Source organism: Dioscorea cayenensis, chromosome 20 (assembly GCF_009730915.1).
Source record: "Dioscorea cayenensis subsp. rotundata cultivar TDr96_F1 chromosome 20, TDr96_F1_v2_PseudoChromosome.rev07_lg8_w22 25.fasta, whole genome shotgun sequence".
NCBI classification, from domain to species: domain Eukaryota; kingdom Viridiplantae; phylum Streptophyta; class Magnoliopsida; order Dioscoreales; family Dioscoreaceae; genus Dioscorea; species Dioscorea cayenensis.
The window spans coordinates 31,241,092-31,260,856 of record NC_052490.1 but is presented as its reverse complement, the minus strand read 5'-3'; the positions used below and the strand labels follow the sequence as shown (position 1 = coordinate 31,260,856).

Below are 19,765 nucleotides of genomic sequence, written 5' to 3'. Positions count from 1 at the left end.
TTTTCATTCTTTTATTTGCCTCGGGATTTGTATTTTAGTCCAAGACAACCAAATAATCAATTAAGATTAAGATTACAATGTTTAAATTTTAATTCTAAATATATCTATGATTAGGATATATTAGAATTTAAATTAAATTGGGATTTGGGTTCCATTAGGACATTAAGTTTTATTAGGACATAGGTTTTATTATTTATATATAAACACAATGGAAGGTTTGGAAGCTTCGAACCCTAACCCGTGGTGGATGACTCAAAACCAAGGAATGACTTGGATGTTTGCGAGGGTAATGCTTAGTTGACAATTGTATAGAATCATAGCAACAACCACAATTATCAGCCCAGGAGCTAAACAACCCAGTATCAGATGATACTCAATATGCCTTTGAAGAAAGAGTGAGGACTAATATATGTTTGGAATGGACAACAATATGGATACAAACACAAAGTCCCAACCAGCTCAGACACAAAAATGTCACACATGCACAAGAAGTTAGGGGTGAGAGATAGAAAAAATCATCTTGCCCCTCCTCCTAAATCTTCTAGGAAAAGAAAGGACATCTCCAGAAGTAAAAAGGTTGAAACATGAAAATGCTCTCATAACATGAGTGCAGTTTGGAAGTTTATATGAGTCGCATGTTGTTGGGCTTGGGTACCCTTCCTATGTGGAGAAAGCCCAAATTTTTTGTGAGGCCCATGTTATGATAACTCATTAGGGTTTTAATAATGTTTTTCAGCAATTTTCTTTGAAAATAGGTCACGGCTTTTGCAGCCTTTTTGAGAAAACAAAGAAAGGGAGAGTTTGTGAGATATTCTGTTCTATATCCAATTTCATCAACTTCGTAATCGGATAATCATTTGTATTCTGATCAAGCTGAATTTTGGTAGGCATGTTCGCATATTTATGCTCTTTATTCTGATTAATGGAGATCTCATTTTGACAACTGCTTTTTTTATTAGAGCTCTCTGAATAGAAGGTGTTCTGGCATCAACAGCGGAGGCGGTGACGGCGACGGCAACAACAATAGCGATGACGACAGGGAGCGACCTCTTTTCTTTCTTCTTCTTCCTTTTCCTCGCTCTCTTTAGTTCTTCTTTGGCCGGTCAGACTCCTCCTCTGAAGCTTCTTCTCCCCGAAGGCGACAACCTTGGACTGGGATCTTCTTCTTTATTATCTGAATATATATATTTTTTTAGCTCGGAGAAAACCAGCCTCTCTTCGTCTCTCCTTTGTCTTCCTCCCAGTCGGTCCCGGTCCTTTTCTTCTTAAGTATATCTTTGGCCGAGAGAAGCCCATAATCCTCTATCTTCCTTTGTTTTCTTAGCCTTCGTCTTCCCTCTTCTCCGTCTTCTTCTTCTTCTTTTGCTGGTCCGGTTCCCCTCTTCTCCTTTTGCTCTTTTTTTTATATCAGTATCTCTTCGCCTAGAGAAAACCGAGTGCCTCTCCTTCGTCTTTCTCCCGTCGGTCCCGGCCCCTCTCCTTGAGTATATCTTTGGCCAGAGAAGTCCGAATCCTTCTCTTTCCCCAGTTCGTCCTCCTCTTCCTCCTCTTTTTAGTTTCCTTTCGGTTCCTTTTTAAAAACAACTTTTCTCACAATCGCTCCCTCACGTCGTGGGTTCATCATGGGTCAACCACGCACCCACGCCTCCACGCTCCCATGCCATATATATATTATTATATTTATTATATATATATATATACATATATGTCTTACATATAATTTTGTTTTGTTATTAATATTATTTTATCATGTGCTATTATTATTATTATTATTATTATTATTTGTTTTATTATTTTATTTATTTATTTATTATATATATATATATATATATATATATATATATATATATATATATATATATATATATATATATATATTATTTTATTAGGTTTGATTTCATTATTATATATACGTAACTATTTGATTTGATTTTTTTTATTGATTTTATCTTATTTGTATATTATTATATTTGATTTGATTGATTTATTATTATTATTGTTATTATTACTTTTTTATTGATATGATTTGATTTTTTTTTTATCGGATTTTATTTTATTTTAATTATATATATATATATTTAAAAAAAAATCTTTTATCCTATTTTTTTTTAAACTAATTATTTTTTATTTTAATTTATTATATTTGTTATATATATATATATATATATTGCCTTGTGATTTGTATTCGCGGTTGATCCTGGTATTGTGGTTGCATCAAGATCGGTGTTATAGGCTGGTCTTGAACTTTGGATCGCCTTGAGATCGGTGCTTTTAGTTTATCCGGAGAATTGAATATTTAGATTGCCTCGAGATCGGTGCTCTTGGTAGATCTTGATATTTAAGTATTTTGGATCGCCTCGAGATCGGTGCTCTTGGCTTATCCGGAGATTTGAATATTTAGATCGCCTCGAGATCGGTGCTCTCGGCAGATCTTGATATTTGAGTATTTTAGATCGCCTCGAGATCGGTGCTCTTGGCTTATCCAGGAATTTGAATATATATATATATATTTTTAGATCGCCTTGAGATCTGTGCTCTAGGCTGTTTTTTGGATTTTAATATTTAGATCGCCTCAGGATATGTATTCTTGGGTGATCTTGAATATATCCATATATTATAAAATTTATTCATCTTATCCACAGGTTGTCCTAATTTAATTATGATCGGGGAACATGTGATTTTAAAATTTTAATTTGATTTGAATTAGGACATGCCAAAATTTTTATATAAACAATTTGGAGGTTTATTCTGAATGGTAGAGATCGTTGTTTAATGTCAGGATGGTTGCCTTTTATTGCAATAACTGCATCCCTAATTTATCTCTTCATAGTCTTGTGTTTCTCTTTTATGATAGTTGTTCATGTTTTGGCATGATGTGCTAGTGAACATATTTGATTGCTGTAGACATTGTTGATTCATAGTGGAGCTTTCCAATTGGACCGGAGAGAGGTCCCATGATTTTTATCCCCCTTTTTCAAGGAGTTCTCTACGTTAAAATTGTTGTGTGGTTTGAGTGATGTTTTTTGATCTCTATTGTGTTTTTTGGACAAACAATTATTGTTCCTCTTATTCTTATTCATTCAAGCAAGAAAGATTTGGACTCCTATGTTTCCCTTTCCCAATAAGTGGTATCAAAGCAGGTTTGAGTTGTGATGATTTTTTTACTTGATTGAATGATGGAAGCAAATTTGAGTAGAATGGTTTGTTTAGATGGCACATATTATCACAAGTGGAAACGAAAGATGAAAGATCTACTTTTTGTGAAAAAAATTGCACTTGCTTGTGTTTGTTGCTCAGAAACCTGAGTATAAAAGTGATGAAGGATGGGAATTTGAGCACCAACAAGTTTGTGTTCTTGTTCGGCAATGGGTGAAAGATAATGTATTGAATCACATTGTCAATGAAACAACTGCTAGTTGCTTGTGCGAAAAACTTGAAACTTTGTATGCTTCAGAAACTGGCAACAACAAACTATTTTTGCTCAAGCAGGCCATGCACTTAAGATATAATGAGGGAAGCTCCATATCAAATCACTTGAATAAATTTCAAGGATGTTTTGATCAATTGTCCGGCATGGTTGTAAAGTTTAATGATGAGATTCTTGGGCTTTGGTTGCTTAATACTCTTTCTAATTCATGGGAAAATTTCTACGTATCTCTCACTAACTCAACTTTTAATGGTGTGGTGACCATGCAATATTTGAAATTTTTTTTAATAGGTGAATAAGTTTTTTCTTGAAAAAAAATGGATAAATCATAACTTATAGGTGGATAAATCACATTGGGCATTGAACTATCTTATTTAAAAAGGTGTGTACAAATTTTAACATGCCAAGTGCTCTTATTTTATGCAACAGGAGTTTGGGTCTTGAATGTGCACAAAAACCCTGTGGCACCACCCCAATCATTGTGTTTTGAATTTGGATGCTCATGTGATATCTTATACGATGGGACCTGAGAAGCTAGACCAAAATTCTTTTGACCACCTGAAGTTACTTCTTGGGACAAAAACAAGTCCATCCAAAAGTGGTTAATATTATTATTAACCATTTTTGACATGATCAACGCAATATATCTGAAATCTCATTGTAATTGATACCAGATGCTTCCAACACAGACCTTACATGTTTGTCAACATCATAAAGTTCCTTTAAAACTTGCCTTGCATTAGCTTGTTAGCTGAGGCAACAAAGCAACAAATCAAGGTCTCGTTCTGTCCACCTGAATCTCCTTACCGTCCTCCATCGTTCCCCCTTGCCATGGCAAGTGGGGATCGGTCTCCAGCCCCCCTTCTCCAAGCAGCCTAAATCATGGGCACAAATTGCCTCAACTCTTCATCAATCCACAGATAACTCGCCTCTTCACAATTCTCACACCCTCAACAAACTCAAAGCTTAAATCACCGACTTCATCCATCTCGATGGTGATGCCATGAGTAGAGCTCGCCTGAAGTTCCAGTATGCATTATATGGAAAGCTTTTTGGGAAACCCCCCACCTTCGACCAAGTTAAGGCCGAGCTTCTCTCCAAATTGAGTGTTTTCGGAGAGATTCTCATATTAGATTTACCCAATGGATTCCTATTGTTCAGATGCTCCACTCAACAAACTATACAGCGTCTCCTCCTGGACGACCCCTAGTCAGTTAATGGCATTATACTTCAACTCTCACCGTGGAAACCTTTCTTCGAACCCATGTTCGCTAAGCTTAACACTGCAGCCATCTGGATACAGCTCCATAACCTACCTGTTGAGTTTTGGGAAATTGCAAATCAGTTTGGCACTCTCATTAAGGTGGATGATTTCACTTTCTCCCTGTGTCGGTGCAAATATGCTCACCTCTGTGTTGAGATTGTCTTGTCCAAGCTGCTCAATCATGGCTTCTGGATCGGCGATGATTTACACAAAGTTTTTGTGGTTGTTATGTATGAAAGGCATCGGACCTTTTGTTACACCTGCGGGATGATAGGGCATGGCAGTAACTCTTAATCTCTGTTTGTGACGCCTGGTGCCAGTTAAACCGTTCCAACCCGTCCTTCATGGCGAGTTAATAGTGGTCCTACCCTGGTATCAAGCATCAATGACCAGCGCATGGATGACTCTGACCCTTTACTATCAATCCCCTCAGGACACCGACTATGGTCCCTGGCTTCTGGTTTATCACCAACGTGGCAACACTCGTGATCGTGGGCCACGTAACCTAGATAGATGCAGTTGATCCAGGTTCCGAAGCTGCCAGGTCCCGAGGCGCGTCACTTCATAGCATACATGGAGGAAAATGGTTCGCTCCTAATCGGCGGCCACCTCCCTCTCACGTCACTTCCTCTGAAGCCGAACAGTCACCTACCCTCAATGCCAGTCACTTCCTAGCTCTCTCGTTACTCTCCCCCTTTCCAATGTATTGAAAACGTCCAATGGATCCACTATACTTGACCATCCTGATCTGCCGCCTAGTATCCCCAATCATGACACGCCTACCTTAGCTGTCACGCCTATCGTACCGCCTAGACTCATTAACCAAAGCTCACCTTTTTTCTTTTCCCCAAATAAAGAAACCAAATTACTGAGCCGATCCAAGTCCCCACTCCCTGTCATTCGCTCCTCGTTACAATCGCCAGCCCCCTCTTCTTCCCTCTAAGACCCTTGTCCTCATTTGAGTATGGTTGACAAGATCTCCTCTACTCTTGAGGAGGAAGATATGGAGGAAGACGATAAACAAGATGAAGAATATTATGACTATGATGATGAAGAAATGCCAGTCGAAGACAACCCTGATATAGAACCTGCTGACTCCATGACCCTGGTCAAGTACCAAGCCGAAGCCCGATAGGAGGCCCTGATTTGAAAAAGCTCAAACATGTCAGATATTTCTCTGAAGAAAGGGAGAATCGAGTTATGGGGCTCCTCTTCTTAATCTCGCCTTTTCCCTAATCATCACTTATGGTCATGTTCTCCAGGAAGTGTCTTTTACTCCTCTTGCTTCTCTTTAGTTTACTCATGAATACAACTAAAATCATTTGTTAGAACTGTAGGGGCATCTCCACACGAGACACCTCTTCCCGAGTCTTTCGTCTCATACGTACTCACAAACCAGTTGTGGTTTGCCTCGTCAAAACCAGAACTAATTCTGACCGGTTAGATCGTTTCTACAGGAAAATCCCTAAGAGCTGGGACTGGGCTGCCGTGCTCTCCGACGGCTTCTCCAGAGGCATCATCATTTTCTAGCATAAGTCCATCTGCAGGGTTTCCCCTATCGTTGTGTCTAAATGTACTTGACATATTATTATTACTAATACCTCCTCTAATGCCTTTCTTATCTCCGTTATTTATAATTCATCTCGCATTCGCAACCAATGTTTTCTCTGGAATGAGCTTTCAAAAATTACTTCTATTCAAATCCCCTAGCTCATCGTGGGAGACTTTAACAACGTGCTCCATACGACTGAGCATAGGGGGGCCCAGTTAATTACTATGAGTGCAAAAGTCATTTCTTTCTTGATTTCGTAGAAAATAACAATTTTATTGATCTAAACTACTTAGGTCCACCATTTACATGGTGTAATAATCAGTCAAGGTTAGCTAGGGACTGGGCCAGACTTGACAGATGCCTAATCAACCTCACTTGGGCCAATTTCTTCAAAACGAACACTTTAAAGCATCTCATCAAATCTTTCTCTATTTACTCTCCTCTTCTCCTTCATTCCTCCCTTTCTACCTTACTTCCTAAAAGTGTGTTTCAATTTGATAATAGCTGGTTTGATTTTTTAGGTTGCCACAACGCCGTTCGAGATGCCTAGAATTTCTCTCCTCGCGAGAACCCTATGCAGGCTCTTGCTCACCTTTTGTCACAGACCCAATTTAATCTCAATAAGTGGCGTCGGTCTAGGATTAACAAGGTTGACTCTGCTCTCATTAATCTTGAAACTGAAATTAGCAATCTTGATAACTCTGACTTTAACTCAATATCTCAATCTCTCCTTATGGATCACTATGCTAATCTCTCTACCTTGCAGCGCCAATGTAGTATCAAATAGGGCTGTTCAAAAAAACCGGTTAAACCGTAAACCGGACCGGACCGGTTTTTTTTTTAACCGCCGGTCCGGTCCGGTTTTGAAACCGGTTCCAGACCGGTCCGGTCCGGTTCCAGTTTTTGGAACCGCGTTCCAAACCGGACCGGACCGGTTTGCCATGTTTAGTTATTTTTACCTTAAACTCTCTCTCTCTCTCTCTATATATATATATGTAAATGCTGATTGTTTGTTTTTAACTCTATATATTAGATGGCCACTCTATTAATTTAATTTTAATTTATAAAAACCGGGACCGAACCGGAATGGACCAAATTGGTCCAAAACGGTCCAAACCGGACCGGACCGGTCGTAAACGGTTTGGACCGGTCTGGGTTTCTCTGTTATTTGGTCCGGTCCGGTCCCAATAATAAAGAAACCGTTTAACCGGTCCGGTCCGGTTTTGGACCGTGCACAGCCCTAGTATCAAAGGGGCACAGCGTGCCCATTTAATGTGGATTAAGGACGGAGACAAAAATACCAGCTTCTTTCAGGCTCTTACTCGTATTCGTGCATATACTAATCATATCTCGCAAGTCATGGACTCTCACGGAAACCTTTGCTGCGATCATGCAAGCATTGAGCATGCCTTCCTTCACTATTATAAAAATCTTCGAACCACCCCTAATAATACTTCTGCAGATATCCTCGATGCATTTCCCAATAACCTCCCTTGCTTATTAGTCTCTAATTCTAAAATACTGAGTCGGGAAGTTTCTAAAGATGAAGTGTATATCTTGGATCTCCCTGCAGGAAAGTCCCCTAGTCCCGACGGGTTTAATATTGAGTTTTATCTGAACTTTTGGACTATCATCGGTGATCAGGTTTACTCTGCCATCCATTTTTTTTCGATAACTCATTTATGCCCTCCTCCTGGGGGAAAACGTTTATCATTCTCATTCCAAAGAAAGATAAGCCGAATTTGGTGTCGGATTTCAAGCCGATTTCTTTATGCAATGTTAATTTCAAAATCATTACTAAAATTCTAGCGAATCGCCTGAAGCTTGTTCTCCCTAAGTTAATAGGTCAAGAGAAAGCCGGTTTCGTTTCTGATCGGTGTTCTTTTGATAATATCATTGTAGTGCAAGAGATTGTGCATACTTTACAAACTAATACCAAAAACCACCCCTAGGATGCTAATTAAACTAGATATCGAACATGCTTATGATACTATAGATTGGAGTGCAATTCTTGCCATTCTCTCGCATGAATTTTCCTGCACGTTGGATTTCTTAAATCTCTATACATCTTTAGTCTTGCTCCTTCTCTCTTATGATTAATGGCAGCCCCTCCCCCTAGTTCTCCTCTTCTAGAGGAGTTCGTCAAGGAGACCCCATTTCTTCTTACTTTATTTTAGTTTCTTAGATCCTCACGCACATGCTTATTCTCAGTCTTGCTATTAACACGATTCCTGGGTTCAACTCAAATCTTTCCAACAACTTCAACCATCTCATGTATGCTGACGACTTAATCCTCATTATTCAAGCCTCTAGAAAAGCAGCCCGTAGCATTAATCTTTGTCTGGATATGTATTCTAAGCTCACTGGCTAGCGTCCTAATCTCTCCAAATCTCAAATTTACTTTCTTACCTGGAGTAACAAACATATTTCCACCCGTATTGCTCAATTCTGAACTTCAAGTCAGCCTCCTTCCCCGGTCAAATATCTTGGAGTTTTAATTTCTCCTAAAAGAATTGCTTCTTTCGCTTTTACGCATATGATAGATAAGATTAGGCACACTTGTAATTGCTGGAGAAATTTCAACCTCTCCCAAGTAGCTAAAACTGTACTGATAAACTCTTCACTTCTTTCCATTCCTATTTACACTCTTTCAGTTTACCCGATTCCTGATGTAATTATTTTTGAAATCACCAAGGTGGTTAGGAAATTTTTCTGGAGTAGAGATGGCAATGGAAAGGGCATCCACAATGTGAATTGGAGTGTTATTAATGAAGGTAAAACTGAGGGGGGAATTGGTATCAGGAACCTTGCTCTTGCCAAATATTCCTTAATGGCCAAACATGTTTTCAAATACTTAAACAATGATGACACTATCTGGGTTGATATTTTGAAATTGAAATATGGCAACATTAATGTTTGGAAAAATTCCGCTCCTGCCAATTGTTCCTGATTTTTCCGGAGTATTTTCAAAACTGCTGATCGTATCAAACCGTTCTGTAGAATCAATTCTGTGAATGTTAGAAGTACTTCCTTCAATTGGGATCCTTGGTGCTTTGGGATCCCTATTGCTCTTAAGCCTACTTTTATCAATATGAACGTGGATTTTGACCATTTTTCTATCTCTGATCCGGTTCATGCTAACAACTAGAATAAATCTCAATTAAATTACATCTTTGGCTCTAACACGAATATACAGGATTTGCTCCTCAGCACTATTGACAATAATTCTTGCAACCATTGGAGTTGGAATCCCACCACCAAGCATCTTAACATTTCCACATCTGTTTACAAACATCTGAACCTCTCTAATACTCAATTTGATTATTGAAATGGCTGGGGGTTACTTTGGAACCTTAATAGCCCCTTGAGTGAAACACTTTCTCTGGACCTTGTTTCATGGTCGTCTCTCTGCTTATAATTATCTTTATCATATGAGACTGGGTCCTAATAATCCATGTATCCTCTATGGCCTGGCACCGGAAACCATTGATCACCTATTTTGTTATTGCTCTAAAACTCAGTTGATATGGTCTCACTTTAGTATGCAGATCAATACTCTCATCCAGTTCCCAAATGGCTTCGCATCTGGCACCTAGCTTACTGATGGTTGTTATTCCAAGAAAATCTCCTCCACCATTGCAGCCACTGCCTGGTTCATTTGGAAAACTTGGTGTGAGGCCATATTCCGTCATACTAATGGATGAATCAATGGATGAATCAACTAAAGATGATCTCTTTGCCCTTGGTGTCGCCCTTCGCGCTGCTGCAGACAAGTAATGCATTATTAATCATATTTGTGTTAACAATCCAGCTACTTCTACAACTCTCAAAAACCCTGCTCAAGTTACCACTTGGCGCTTCAACTCACAGATCAAAGAAATCAGATCCCTACTGGATAAACATGACTCCCCCAGCATTCACTGTATATACCTGCCTCTTGGATGCACCCTACTGTCTCTCTTGCAATCCATGGATTTAATTATTAAGTATTGAACCTCTTCTTGTTTGGCAGTGAACTTCCACATTGGATTATGAAGACCTTCTCTATTGCGGGCTTTGTTTTTTAAGTTGTTTTTGCTCTATTTTCTTAGTTGCTTCTTCCTTCCTGTATTCCTTGTTTTCCTCTCAATAAATTAGCCCCTTTGGGGTTCTTCTTTCAAAAAAAAAAAAAAAGTGGTTAATAAACTTCAATTCAACCCCGAAAGCTGCAGAAGCTAAGAAGGCGAAACTCGATGACCCTTTGGCTAAAATCAAGAGGAGTCTGGATTTCTTGGTTGCTAGAGATTCACCGCAGCAGCCCTTTTGTCGCGTCCTCCTTCCCCGGGCGAGGAGTAGTGTCTACTGTTCTCTTTGTTCCCTAAAGGATCTTTTGGTCCTTTAGTTTTCCCCTTTCTTTCTCCCTTTGTATGGCCTTGGTTCTGTTTCCCACTTCTTGTGGATGTTCTGTTGAACCTGGCCCCCTTTTGTAATTCTGTTTTCATTTCAATGAACGTGGTTTAACTATTTTTTCAAAAAAAAAAAAATATTTCACACCGGAATGGCTGGGGATCAAAGGCCGAATAGGTTCGGCGATGTTTTCCGAGATACACGTCTAATACCAAAAGCAGTAAACATTTAAAATCCCAATAACTTTGTTAGTTTAATAGAACACTTGAACATTAAAAGACACCACACAACAACGCCACATATTAAAGGCAATACAAACTACCAACAAGATAAAGGTTTGGTGTGAGATCAAGCCCAATGAACGAGAGGTGGAATGCTCTGTTCACTCCTGAAGAAGTTATCAGGATCAACAACTCCCTTAACCATAGCCAACCTCCAGAAATTCCCCTTAAAGTACTTCCTCCCCCACACTCTAGCATCCAAATAACATGTCTCTTCATCCTCATTCCTCCCCAAATCCAGATCCCTGAAGTTCACATAAGCAGTCCTTGGGTTCTTAGAAACATGAGGAGCCATCATATCATGAAGGTTCTTAATCCAATTCATATTCCTTTCAGCAGCCTCAACCCCTCCATCTTGCCATGGTACAACATACTGTATGTTATACAAGTTCCCTTTTCTATGAGGAAATGGGATTTCATCCTCCTCTATCTCAGCCATCCTCCCTCCATATGGATACATGGACATGAAAGCCAGCTCCATCTTAGAAAACCTCTCCCAAACATCATCCCAAACCTCTCTTTTCACAGGCTTCATTACAAAGTCAGACTTAGCTTTAACAAATGCTTTACGTTGTAGCTTCCTATCCATCAGTGTCTCCAATGGTTCACCATTTGTAAACCCAGCAAAATACAGTGTAGACTCAACCCAACTCATCTTCTTACAATCCTTAGCCTTAACCCCTAACTCAGGAAAGCTTGCTCCCATCAAATGAAGCAGTTCACTACACTCACCTAGAAACATGGTGTTAAAATTAGCCTCCACTCCAGTCCCAGCAGCTTTGACAATACGTATCACTGCCTCTATGAATATATTTTCATGGAGTTTTGGAGCTATTGTTTGCCATTTGTGAATGAGATCCAGAGCTTCTTTTTTTGATCTCTTAGTGATAGTGACAACAGTGACAGTAGGAGGGACAGGAACAAGCTTCACTTTCCATGCAAGGATGATACCAAAGTTTCCACCACCTCCACCTCTTATAGCCCAGAAGAGATCATCATCCATGGACTCTCTATCCAAGAGCCAGCCATTAGCATCAACCATTATAGCATCCAAGATGTTGTCAGCCGACAGGCCATACTTTCTCACCATGGTGCCCATGCCGCCTCCACTGAAGTGCCCGCCAGTGCCGAGAGTGGCGCATACCCCGGCCGGGAAACCATAAGTAGATGTCTTCTCTCCAATCCTGTAATAAAGGTCACCGATGGTGGCGCCGACTTGAACCCACGCCGTGCCTTCCTCCACGTCCACGTCTACCGACCGGAGCTTTGCAAGGTCTAGAAGAACAAAGGGACCGTTGGTGAATGAGTGATAAGAGAGACCTTCATAGTCATGGCCTCCACTCCTTATCCTAAGTGGAAGGTTGTTTGCCTTGCAACAGTACACTGTAGCTTGAACTTCAAACTCACAGTTTGGGGTGATGATAAGGACTGGTTTTGGGGTGGCGGCTGATGCATACCTTAGGTTTTGGATAGAGGAGAGGAGCTGGGAAGAATAAGAGGTGGTGTTGGGGAAGTAGATGAGGGTTGAAAGGTCAATGGGCAGAGGAGAATACTTTTCTAGGCATTGGATGAAACCTCCATGAGTTGTGTCTTCAGAGAGGACTAAATGAAGAGAATGGAATAGAATGAAAACCAGAGTGAAGATTGCTGCCATTGGCAATCTACTTAAGGTTGTGTTCTCAGCTCACAAACTCATATACACTCTATATGTGTATATATATGTGTGTGTGTGTGTGTTTGCAAGCTTGTTGTATATCTTGTTTGCTAATCTTGATAAGCTTGTTTGATTTCCTCCACTTCACGCTCTAGTGATGGAGGTGGTGGTGGATTATGTGTAATCCACTCAAGCTATATGAAATGGAGATTAACAAAACCAGTAAGACTAGGGAAAAGGAAGATGGAGCATATTTGGGAGAGTTTGCACGCTTACTTCATAGTTGCACCATAAGCAAAGCTACGGCTAAAGTAGTTAATTTGTCAAAAAAGAATAGAGCGCATGCTAAGCATGCCACCCCCACAACGGTAGTTTAAAAGTGACTGGGAAATATATTTTATTAAGTTAGCATGTTATCGTCATCGTGAACTAAGCTAATGGTTGGATGAACGTGAGAAGTGAGGAAAAATAAGTAAAAAAAATAAAAATAAATTTCAACTGTAAAAGCGGGCTTTCAGTCAAATTTCTAAATTATGCACTAGCCTAATGATCCATTGTTAGTGGTGTACATATTCTAACATGTGGTTTATCTTTTTTTAAATAAATAAATAAAGTAAAATAAAAGTTCCGTTGATGAATGGAGTCTTGATACAATGCACTTAATTTTGTACTACATAGATTTTTTTTTTCCCAGTGATATGGAGAAGCCGCCCTCATCTTTCATGTGGGTGACTTTGTATCTAGATTTGAAACTTTTGAAGTAAAGAGCAAAGCTAGAAGAAAAGCAAAAAGATAAAAGCATTAGAAAAAAAAGGTTGAAACGCCTGCAGATGTCATCCAACCAGAACGGACGCTCCAGGCCCTGGAAGAAGAGTGAAAGCTGAACATTTGATCTTCCAAAAGTAGCGAGTGCATCAGCCACAGCATTATCATCACGAGCAATGAGGTTGAACTGCACATTGGGAAAGTGCTTCAGCAGATGTTTCAAGTTGGTGAATTCAGAGTGAACATGCCAAGCAACACAGGGGTTATAATTTTTCAGCAGATTAGGGATGCCCGGGCAATCACAGAAGGCACGGTCTGGAACCCAATTGAAATCTTTGCAAATTTGGAGCGCGCGGTTAATAGCAGCAAGTTCAGCCATAAAAGGAGAGTCCATCTTGGCCCCAGAAGAACCTGCAACTAAGATGGAATTAAGATTAGATTTGAAACTTGAAAAGAAAATTTTATTTTAAACATAAATTAGGTGTGTTTTTATTAACAGCAAAGATTTTGGAATAATTATTCATATTCGATAATTCGATAATATAAAATTATTGATCTGCATGCCCAGAACTAGTACAGAATTTAGTTTGATTTTTAGAAGAAATTCATTTTTTAATAAAACTTTTGGATCCATCCTATTATATTTAAAAATGTAAAATAAAATGGAGAAAAAAACTCGAAAACACATCAATTGGTTTTTTTTGTTTTATATTATTATCAACCCAGCTGCAAGATAGCCAAACAAATATTAAAATAGATTTAAAAAAAGGAAATTAACGGTTAACGAAGAGGCTTTTATAATTAAAGCCGTCTTGTAAAAATAAAAATATAAAAAAAACTAAGTCAAGTAATGGAAAGGCAAAAGAGGAATTTCATTGAAGAGGCTTATACGATGAAACTCTCACTAGTATAAGTAGGGAAGAACACTGTGGATTAAATTGGGAGAAAAAGAATCCAAGAAGAAGAGAAAGAGGTTAGAGTTTGTTTTGTTTTGTTTTGTTTTTTTTTTTAAATAAAGTGGATAAACCATAAATTTATTAAGAAAAAAAGAAATAGGGAAAAACAAAGTACAGTAAGAAAAGTCCACAAACAAAATAAACGAAATAGGAAACTGTTATCCTCACCAGAGATGAGGAGAATAGGGAACATAAAAAACAAAATAACAAAGAAGAAGGAAAGATAGGAAGAAACTAGAGCCGGCAAAGTCAGCCATCAGGAGACACAGGCCTGCTCAAGAATGAAAGAAGCAGATTACTCCTGAGTCAAGTTGGGCGCCAACTCGCCGCTGCTGTCAGTGGATCTGGAACTCAGGAGTAATTGCAAAAAGATCTTATAATTCATCGGTTTGATCTATTTTTAATTTTTCATTGAAGTCACTGCTATCAATTCTCATGTGATGACGATGTATTTGTATTGTTGAGAGCCTCTTTTATTGATAATTCATGTTATTGTGTTTATATACTTCTAGTTAGTTAGAGAGAAATCTTAGTTACCCTATAGTTGATATAGTGGAAATATTTCAAGTAGCTCTAAAAAGTCTGTTGTTTTTTCTTAAATTTAAAGAATTTTTCATACTAAAAATTGGTGCCTTGCATCGATTGTTTATATTAGTTGGTTTGTTGTTTATAATCCCATTCTAGACCACAAAGAGGGTGTCAATTTTACATTTGCAAGAGTTGTATAGGCATATAAAAGGTCATATACTTGCATAGGAGGCTACATAACCCAACTTGGGATGCATATGGGTAAATATAACCTCGCATGCATCAAGTGTGTAGCCACACAATGACATAACATCATCAAAGAAGTGCACGGACTATGAGGAGGTCATACACCTGCATAGGGGGCTACATAACCCAACTTTGGAGCCATATGGGCATGTATACGCTGGCATACATCAAGCGCAATATAATTAGAGAAATGTGCCGGCTACTGTACGCCTGCACAAAAGCCGGCATAGACTTGACAGAAAGGTGTACATGAAAATATGCATTTGTATGCGTATATGTAAATTAGAATTTTTACAATTTATTACCAATACTTCCGTTAAAATTTTCAACAGTGCTAGGAACTCAGATAGTGAAATACAGAAAAAATAGTTTAAACAGTTTTTTCTTTCCTATGTAACAAAAGACGCATTGAAAAACTAAAATTAGCACCAAAGCTACTTGATTCAAGTTGTTAATTAGAAACACTAATATGGGTCCCTCATGTGGTAAGTGGAATAGTGAGAGTTGAATCCTCGTTGGAGGAATTAACACATGGGTGATGTTGCACCCCCACACCCATCCACGAGGTGAGGGTGCGTTCGAGACATTAACTCACCCGCACACGGCCCTTGACAAGCTCGTTCGAGGTATTAACTCACATGTAATAGAAATACTAATAGATGTTTATTCCCATTGTAAAAACCTAAGATTAGCCCATGCTAATCTTAAAAGTTAATCAATGTCAAGGGTAGCAACGAAACATTGGCATACATATGTATATATGAATCAAAATCATTGGCTATTTGGGGTCTGCTCTTAGTTTTTTTTTTAAATAATAATGTAGCTTTTAACTAGTATTCCTATACAAGATATATGACCGTGATGTTAATCAAGCGTTCAAGCCATCTAATTGGTTTCTTCATGTTTTTCATGTTTAATAAATTCTTTTTACCTGCTAAAAATAACTAAGAGCATAACAACATTTTTTTAATACAAGAAATAAACTCTAATTTGTTTAAAAAAGCAGCTAAATGGAAAACATATTAAATAAAAACACCACCACAATGACAAATGGACAGAGCAGAAGAAGAGATTTTAAAAAAATCTTGAAGAATAAAATGAAACAATTATCGTCTGCAGCAACTATTCTTATAATAGGAGGGGCCAAGTCTTCTCTGATTTATCCATATTAAAAAAAACTAATATAGTATAAATTTATTTTAAAATGTAATTTTATTATTTATTTTACTCATAAACTATAAAATTATTTGTTTTAATTTCAGGCTAAAAAAAACTAATATAGTATAACTATTCGCCTCAAGGTAAAAATTCAGATTAGCTGAAAATAAAAAACCGCCTGTGATTTTACCTATTTATTTTTTTATTTTTTTATTTTTTTTATAAAATTGATGATAAAACAAAAGAAGTACAAATGAATACAAAAATGCACCAGTTTCGGTAACTTAACTGATCTCCTAGGGATAACCCTTGCTATACAATTCTAAATAAGAGAACGAGAGGTATTCATTTACACATAACATTATATTTCTTATATAAAAACATTGTAATTTGAGAAATTTAAACTCGGAACCTTTTAATCACGAACACAAGTACTTAATATTTTACTTTCTATTGAGTTAACTCACAGTTTCTATTTATTTATTTTATGAAAAAGTGAAAAAAAAAACAACTTCAAAAAAATAAAAGAGATACGGTTTTAAATTTTTAAATGAAAATTAAATTCCCATTTTCTCTACCTCAGACAAGAATAAAGGCATCCCTAACAAAGATGATATCTCACAAGCCCAATATCTTAAACGTGATTTAAATCTTTCGGAACCACCTGCTTCGGGTAGGCTTTTCACCTGGACTAATGGACAGGTCAACCCTACGTGTGTGAGACTTGATCGCTTTCTTGTTAATCAAGACTGGTTAAGCCATTACCCGATGATTAACCAGTTATGTCTCCCCAGATTTGGTTCTGATCATACTCCCATCAAGCTTTCAACTAGACACCACACCATTAAACAACACCATTTTAGATTTGATCGAGTCTAGTGCTCTGTTGATGGTTTTACTGAACTCATTCAATTTTGGTGGGAGGAGTTGAGCCCACATGGTTGTGGGGCTTTCATTCTCACTAAAAAACTCGCTTTTACGCGTTCCAAGCTTCGTGAGTGGGCTAAATCAACTTTTGGCTCCATCAAGCTACATAAGCTTAACATTCTTCATGAAATTGAAAACTTAGAAGAGATCAAGGATTTTCATAGCCTCTCTGAGGCTGAGCTTAGCAAAGTTTCTGAGTTGAGGCAAACCCTTAGCAATTCTCTGGCCCAAGAAGAAGTGTACTGGCGCCAACGTTCACGCATAACTTGGCTCAAGGAAGGGGATTCCAATACCAAATTCTTTCACGCTGTGGCAAACGGTCGGCATAACCGAAATTTCATCTCCCATATTGTTCACAATCATTCCACTTATAATGAAACTAGAGACATTGGGAAAATCTTCACTTCCTTATTCCGTCCCCAATTTGGCACTAAAAGCCACTCACGTTTCCATTTTGATTGGGATAGGCTGCTTTTAAATAAGGATATGATTGATCTTACAGCGTTACAGGCCCCATTCACTCAAGACGAAATTAAGAGAGCTACCTTTGAGCTTGTAGCCGATAAGGCCCCTGGGCCAGACGGTTTTCCTATTTTCTTTTTCCAAAAGTCCTGGCCTATAATTAAAAATGATTTGACTGCTCTCTGTCAAGATTTTTTTAATGGCTTTGCTAATCTGGAACGTATCAATTGGGCGAACATTGTTCTGATCCCTAAGGTCAAGTCCCCAGAATTTGCAACTGACTTTCGCCCTATTAGCCTCATCAACTCTTCTCTCAAAATCATCTCGAAAATTTTGGCCACCAGACTTAGCAAAGTTATTTATTCTCTTATTGAGTCAACACAATCCGCCTTCATTGCAGGTAGATGCATTTTGGATAATATTGTAGCAGCTGGGGAGACTATTTTTAGCCTTCAAGAAGCTACCTGGCAATATTCTTAAAGTGGACTTTGCTAAAGCTTTCGATATGGTGGATTGGGACTTCCTTTTGGATCTTCTCAAAGCCATGGGTTTTGGAGTTCGATGGATTGGTTGGATTCAAAGCTTGTTATTTTCCTCCAAAGCCTTTATTCTGGTTAATGGCTCCGAGAATGGCTATGTTAGATACTAAAGAGGTCTTAGGCAAGGGGATCCCCTCTCACCTCTATTGTTTGTTCTGGTAGTCGATGTCCTAAGTACAATGTTCTCCAATGCCCTCTCATCGGGTATACTTTATGGAGTTCCCCTTGGCGTCTTGGGTAAAATTTGTCACCTTCAATATGCTGATGATTTAATTATCTTAACTGCTGGAGGGGTGGAAGACCTGCGAATCATAAAACTCATTCTCTATTTGTTTGAAGGAATGTCTGGGCTTTCTATTAATTTCCACAAAACTTGCCTTTTTTCAACTCAAATTGGACTTCTTCCGGACCAGTCACTCTCGAGCACCTTAAACTGTTCTGCAAGATTACTTCCTCTGACCTACCTGGGTATCCCAATCTCGTGCAGCGCCCCAATCGCCGGGGATCGGGAATGCCTTATCTCTAGGATTCGTTCAAGATTGTTTTCTTGGAACTCTAGGATGTTGTCCCTCGGAGGTAGACTTACTCTATTGAACACTGTTCTCACCTCCATTCCCACTTATTGGATGTCCATTTACAAACTTCCCGCTTGGGTAGTTAAAGCTATTGATCGTATTCGCCGTGACTTCTTGTGGAAGGGACCTGATATTGACAAAGCCGGATGTAGACTGGTCAATTGGAAACGTATTTGTAGACCTCGCGAATTTGGAGGTTGGGGTGTGCTAAACATCACGGAATTTAATCTAGCCTTACTGGGTAAGTGGTGGTGGAAGATAATTACTGATTCAAATTGGTGTGGTGCGAATGTGACTAAATTCACATACTTCTACCAGCATCACCAACACTGGAACCTCTTCAATATTCAGTCTAAACCTAAATCTTACTTTTGGGGAGGTATCTTAAACTGCCTACCAGCCTTTAGGAAATGTTTGACTCACATTATTCATGATGGTAAGTCCACTCTCTTCTGGCTAGATAGCTGGTTGGGAGGACGAGCCCCAATTGATTTGTGGCCAGATGTTTTTGCTGTATCTGCAACTCCTGAGGGGACTGTGAATGCCTTAGCACCTACCCTCATGAATTTGTTGAGGGAGATCGATCCTTACATTGATAATCTTTTAATCAATCTCGTTGGTTATTCTAAGGACCGTAAAAGTTGGAATCGTACTACGAATGGTACTTTTTCGGTCAAGTCCTTCTATCTTTTTTTTATTGATGGAGGCGTAAGAAGTAATATGTCCAAAATCATTTGGAAGGGGTTTTGCCCGAGAAAGGTGCAGCATTTACTTGGCTAGCTTGGGATAACAAAAATTCTTACCCTCGATAATCCGCAAAGCGAAAATGTAATAAACTCCCTACTGCTACTTGCATGCTCTGCTTTACAGACATTGAAACTACGGAGCATCTTTTTATTCACTGCCCTTTTGCAGTTCAAATTTGGGAACACTTTAGGTAGATTTTTGCTCTAATCGACCTCCCGTCATTCCTAATTGACTTGTTGGGTCGATGGCGGAGCAAGCTCAGTGGGGACAACAAGATAACCTGGGATACCTTATCTAG

The 19,765-nt window shown here is 38.6% G+C and overlaps 1 protein-coding gene across 1 annotated transcript; it reads right to left on the bottom strand.

Moving 5' to 3' along the window:
• Positions 1 to 10,835: 10,835 nt before the first annotated feature.
• LOC120251769 (berberine bridge enzyme-like 15) lies at positions 10,836 to 12,587 on the bottom strand. The gene has a single exon (XM_039260413.1). The coding sequence runs from the start codon at positions 12,562 to 12,564 to the stop codon at positions 10,978 to 10,980; it is 1,587 nt and encodes a 528-aa protein (XP_039116347.1). The 5' UTR covers positions 12,565 to 12,587; the 3' UTR covers positions 10,836 to 10,977.
• Between the last annotated feature and the right edge of the window lie 7,178 nt (positions 12,588 to 19,765).

Coding starts and splice junctions, on each gene's coding strand:
- LOC120251769 (XM_039260413.1), bottom strand. CDS start 12,564: ATGGCAGCAATCTTCACTCTGGTTTTCATTCTATTCCATTCTCTTCAT.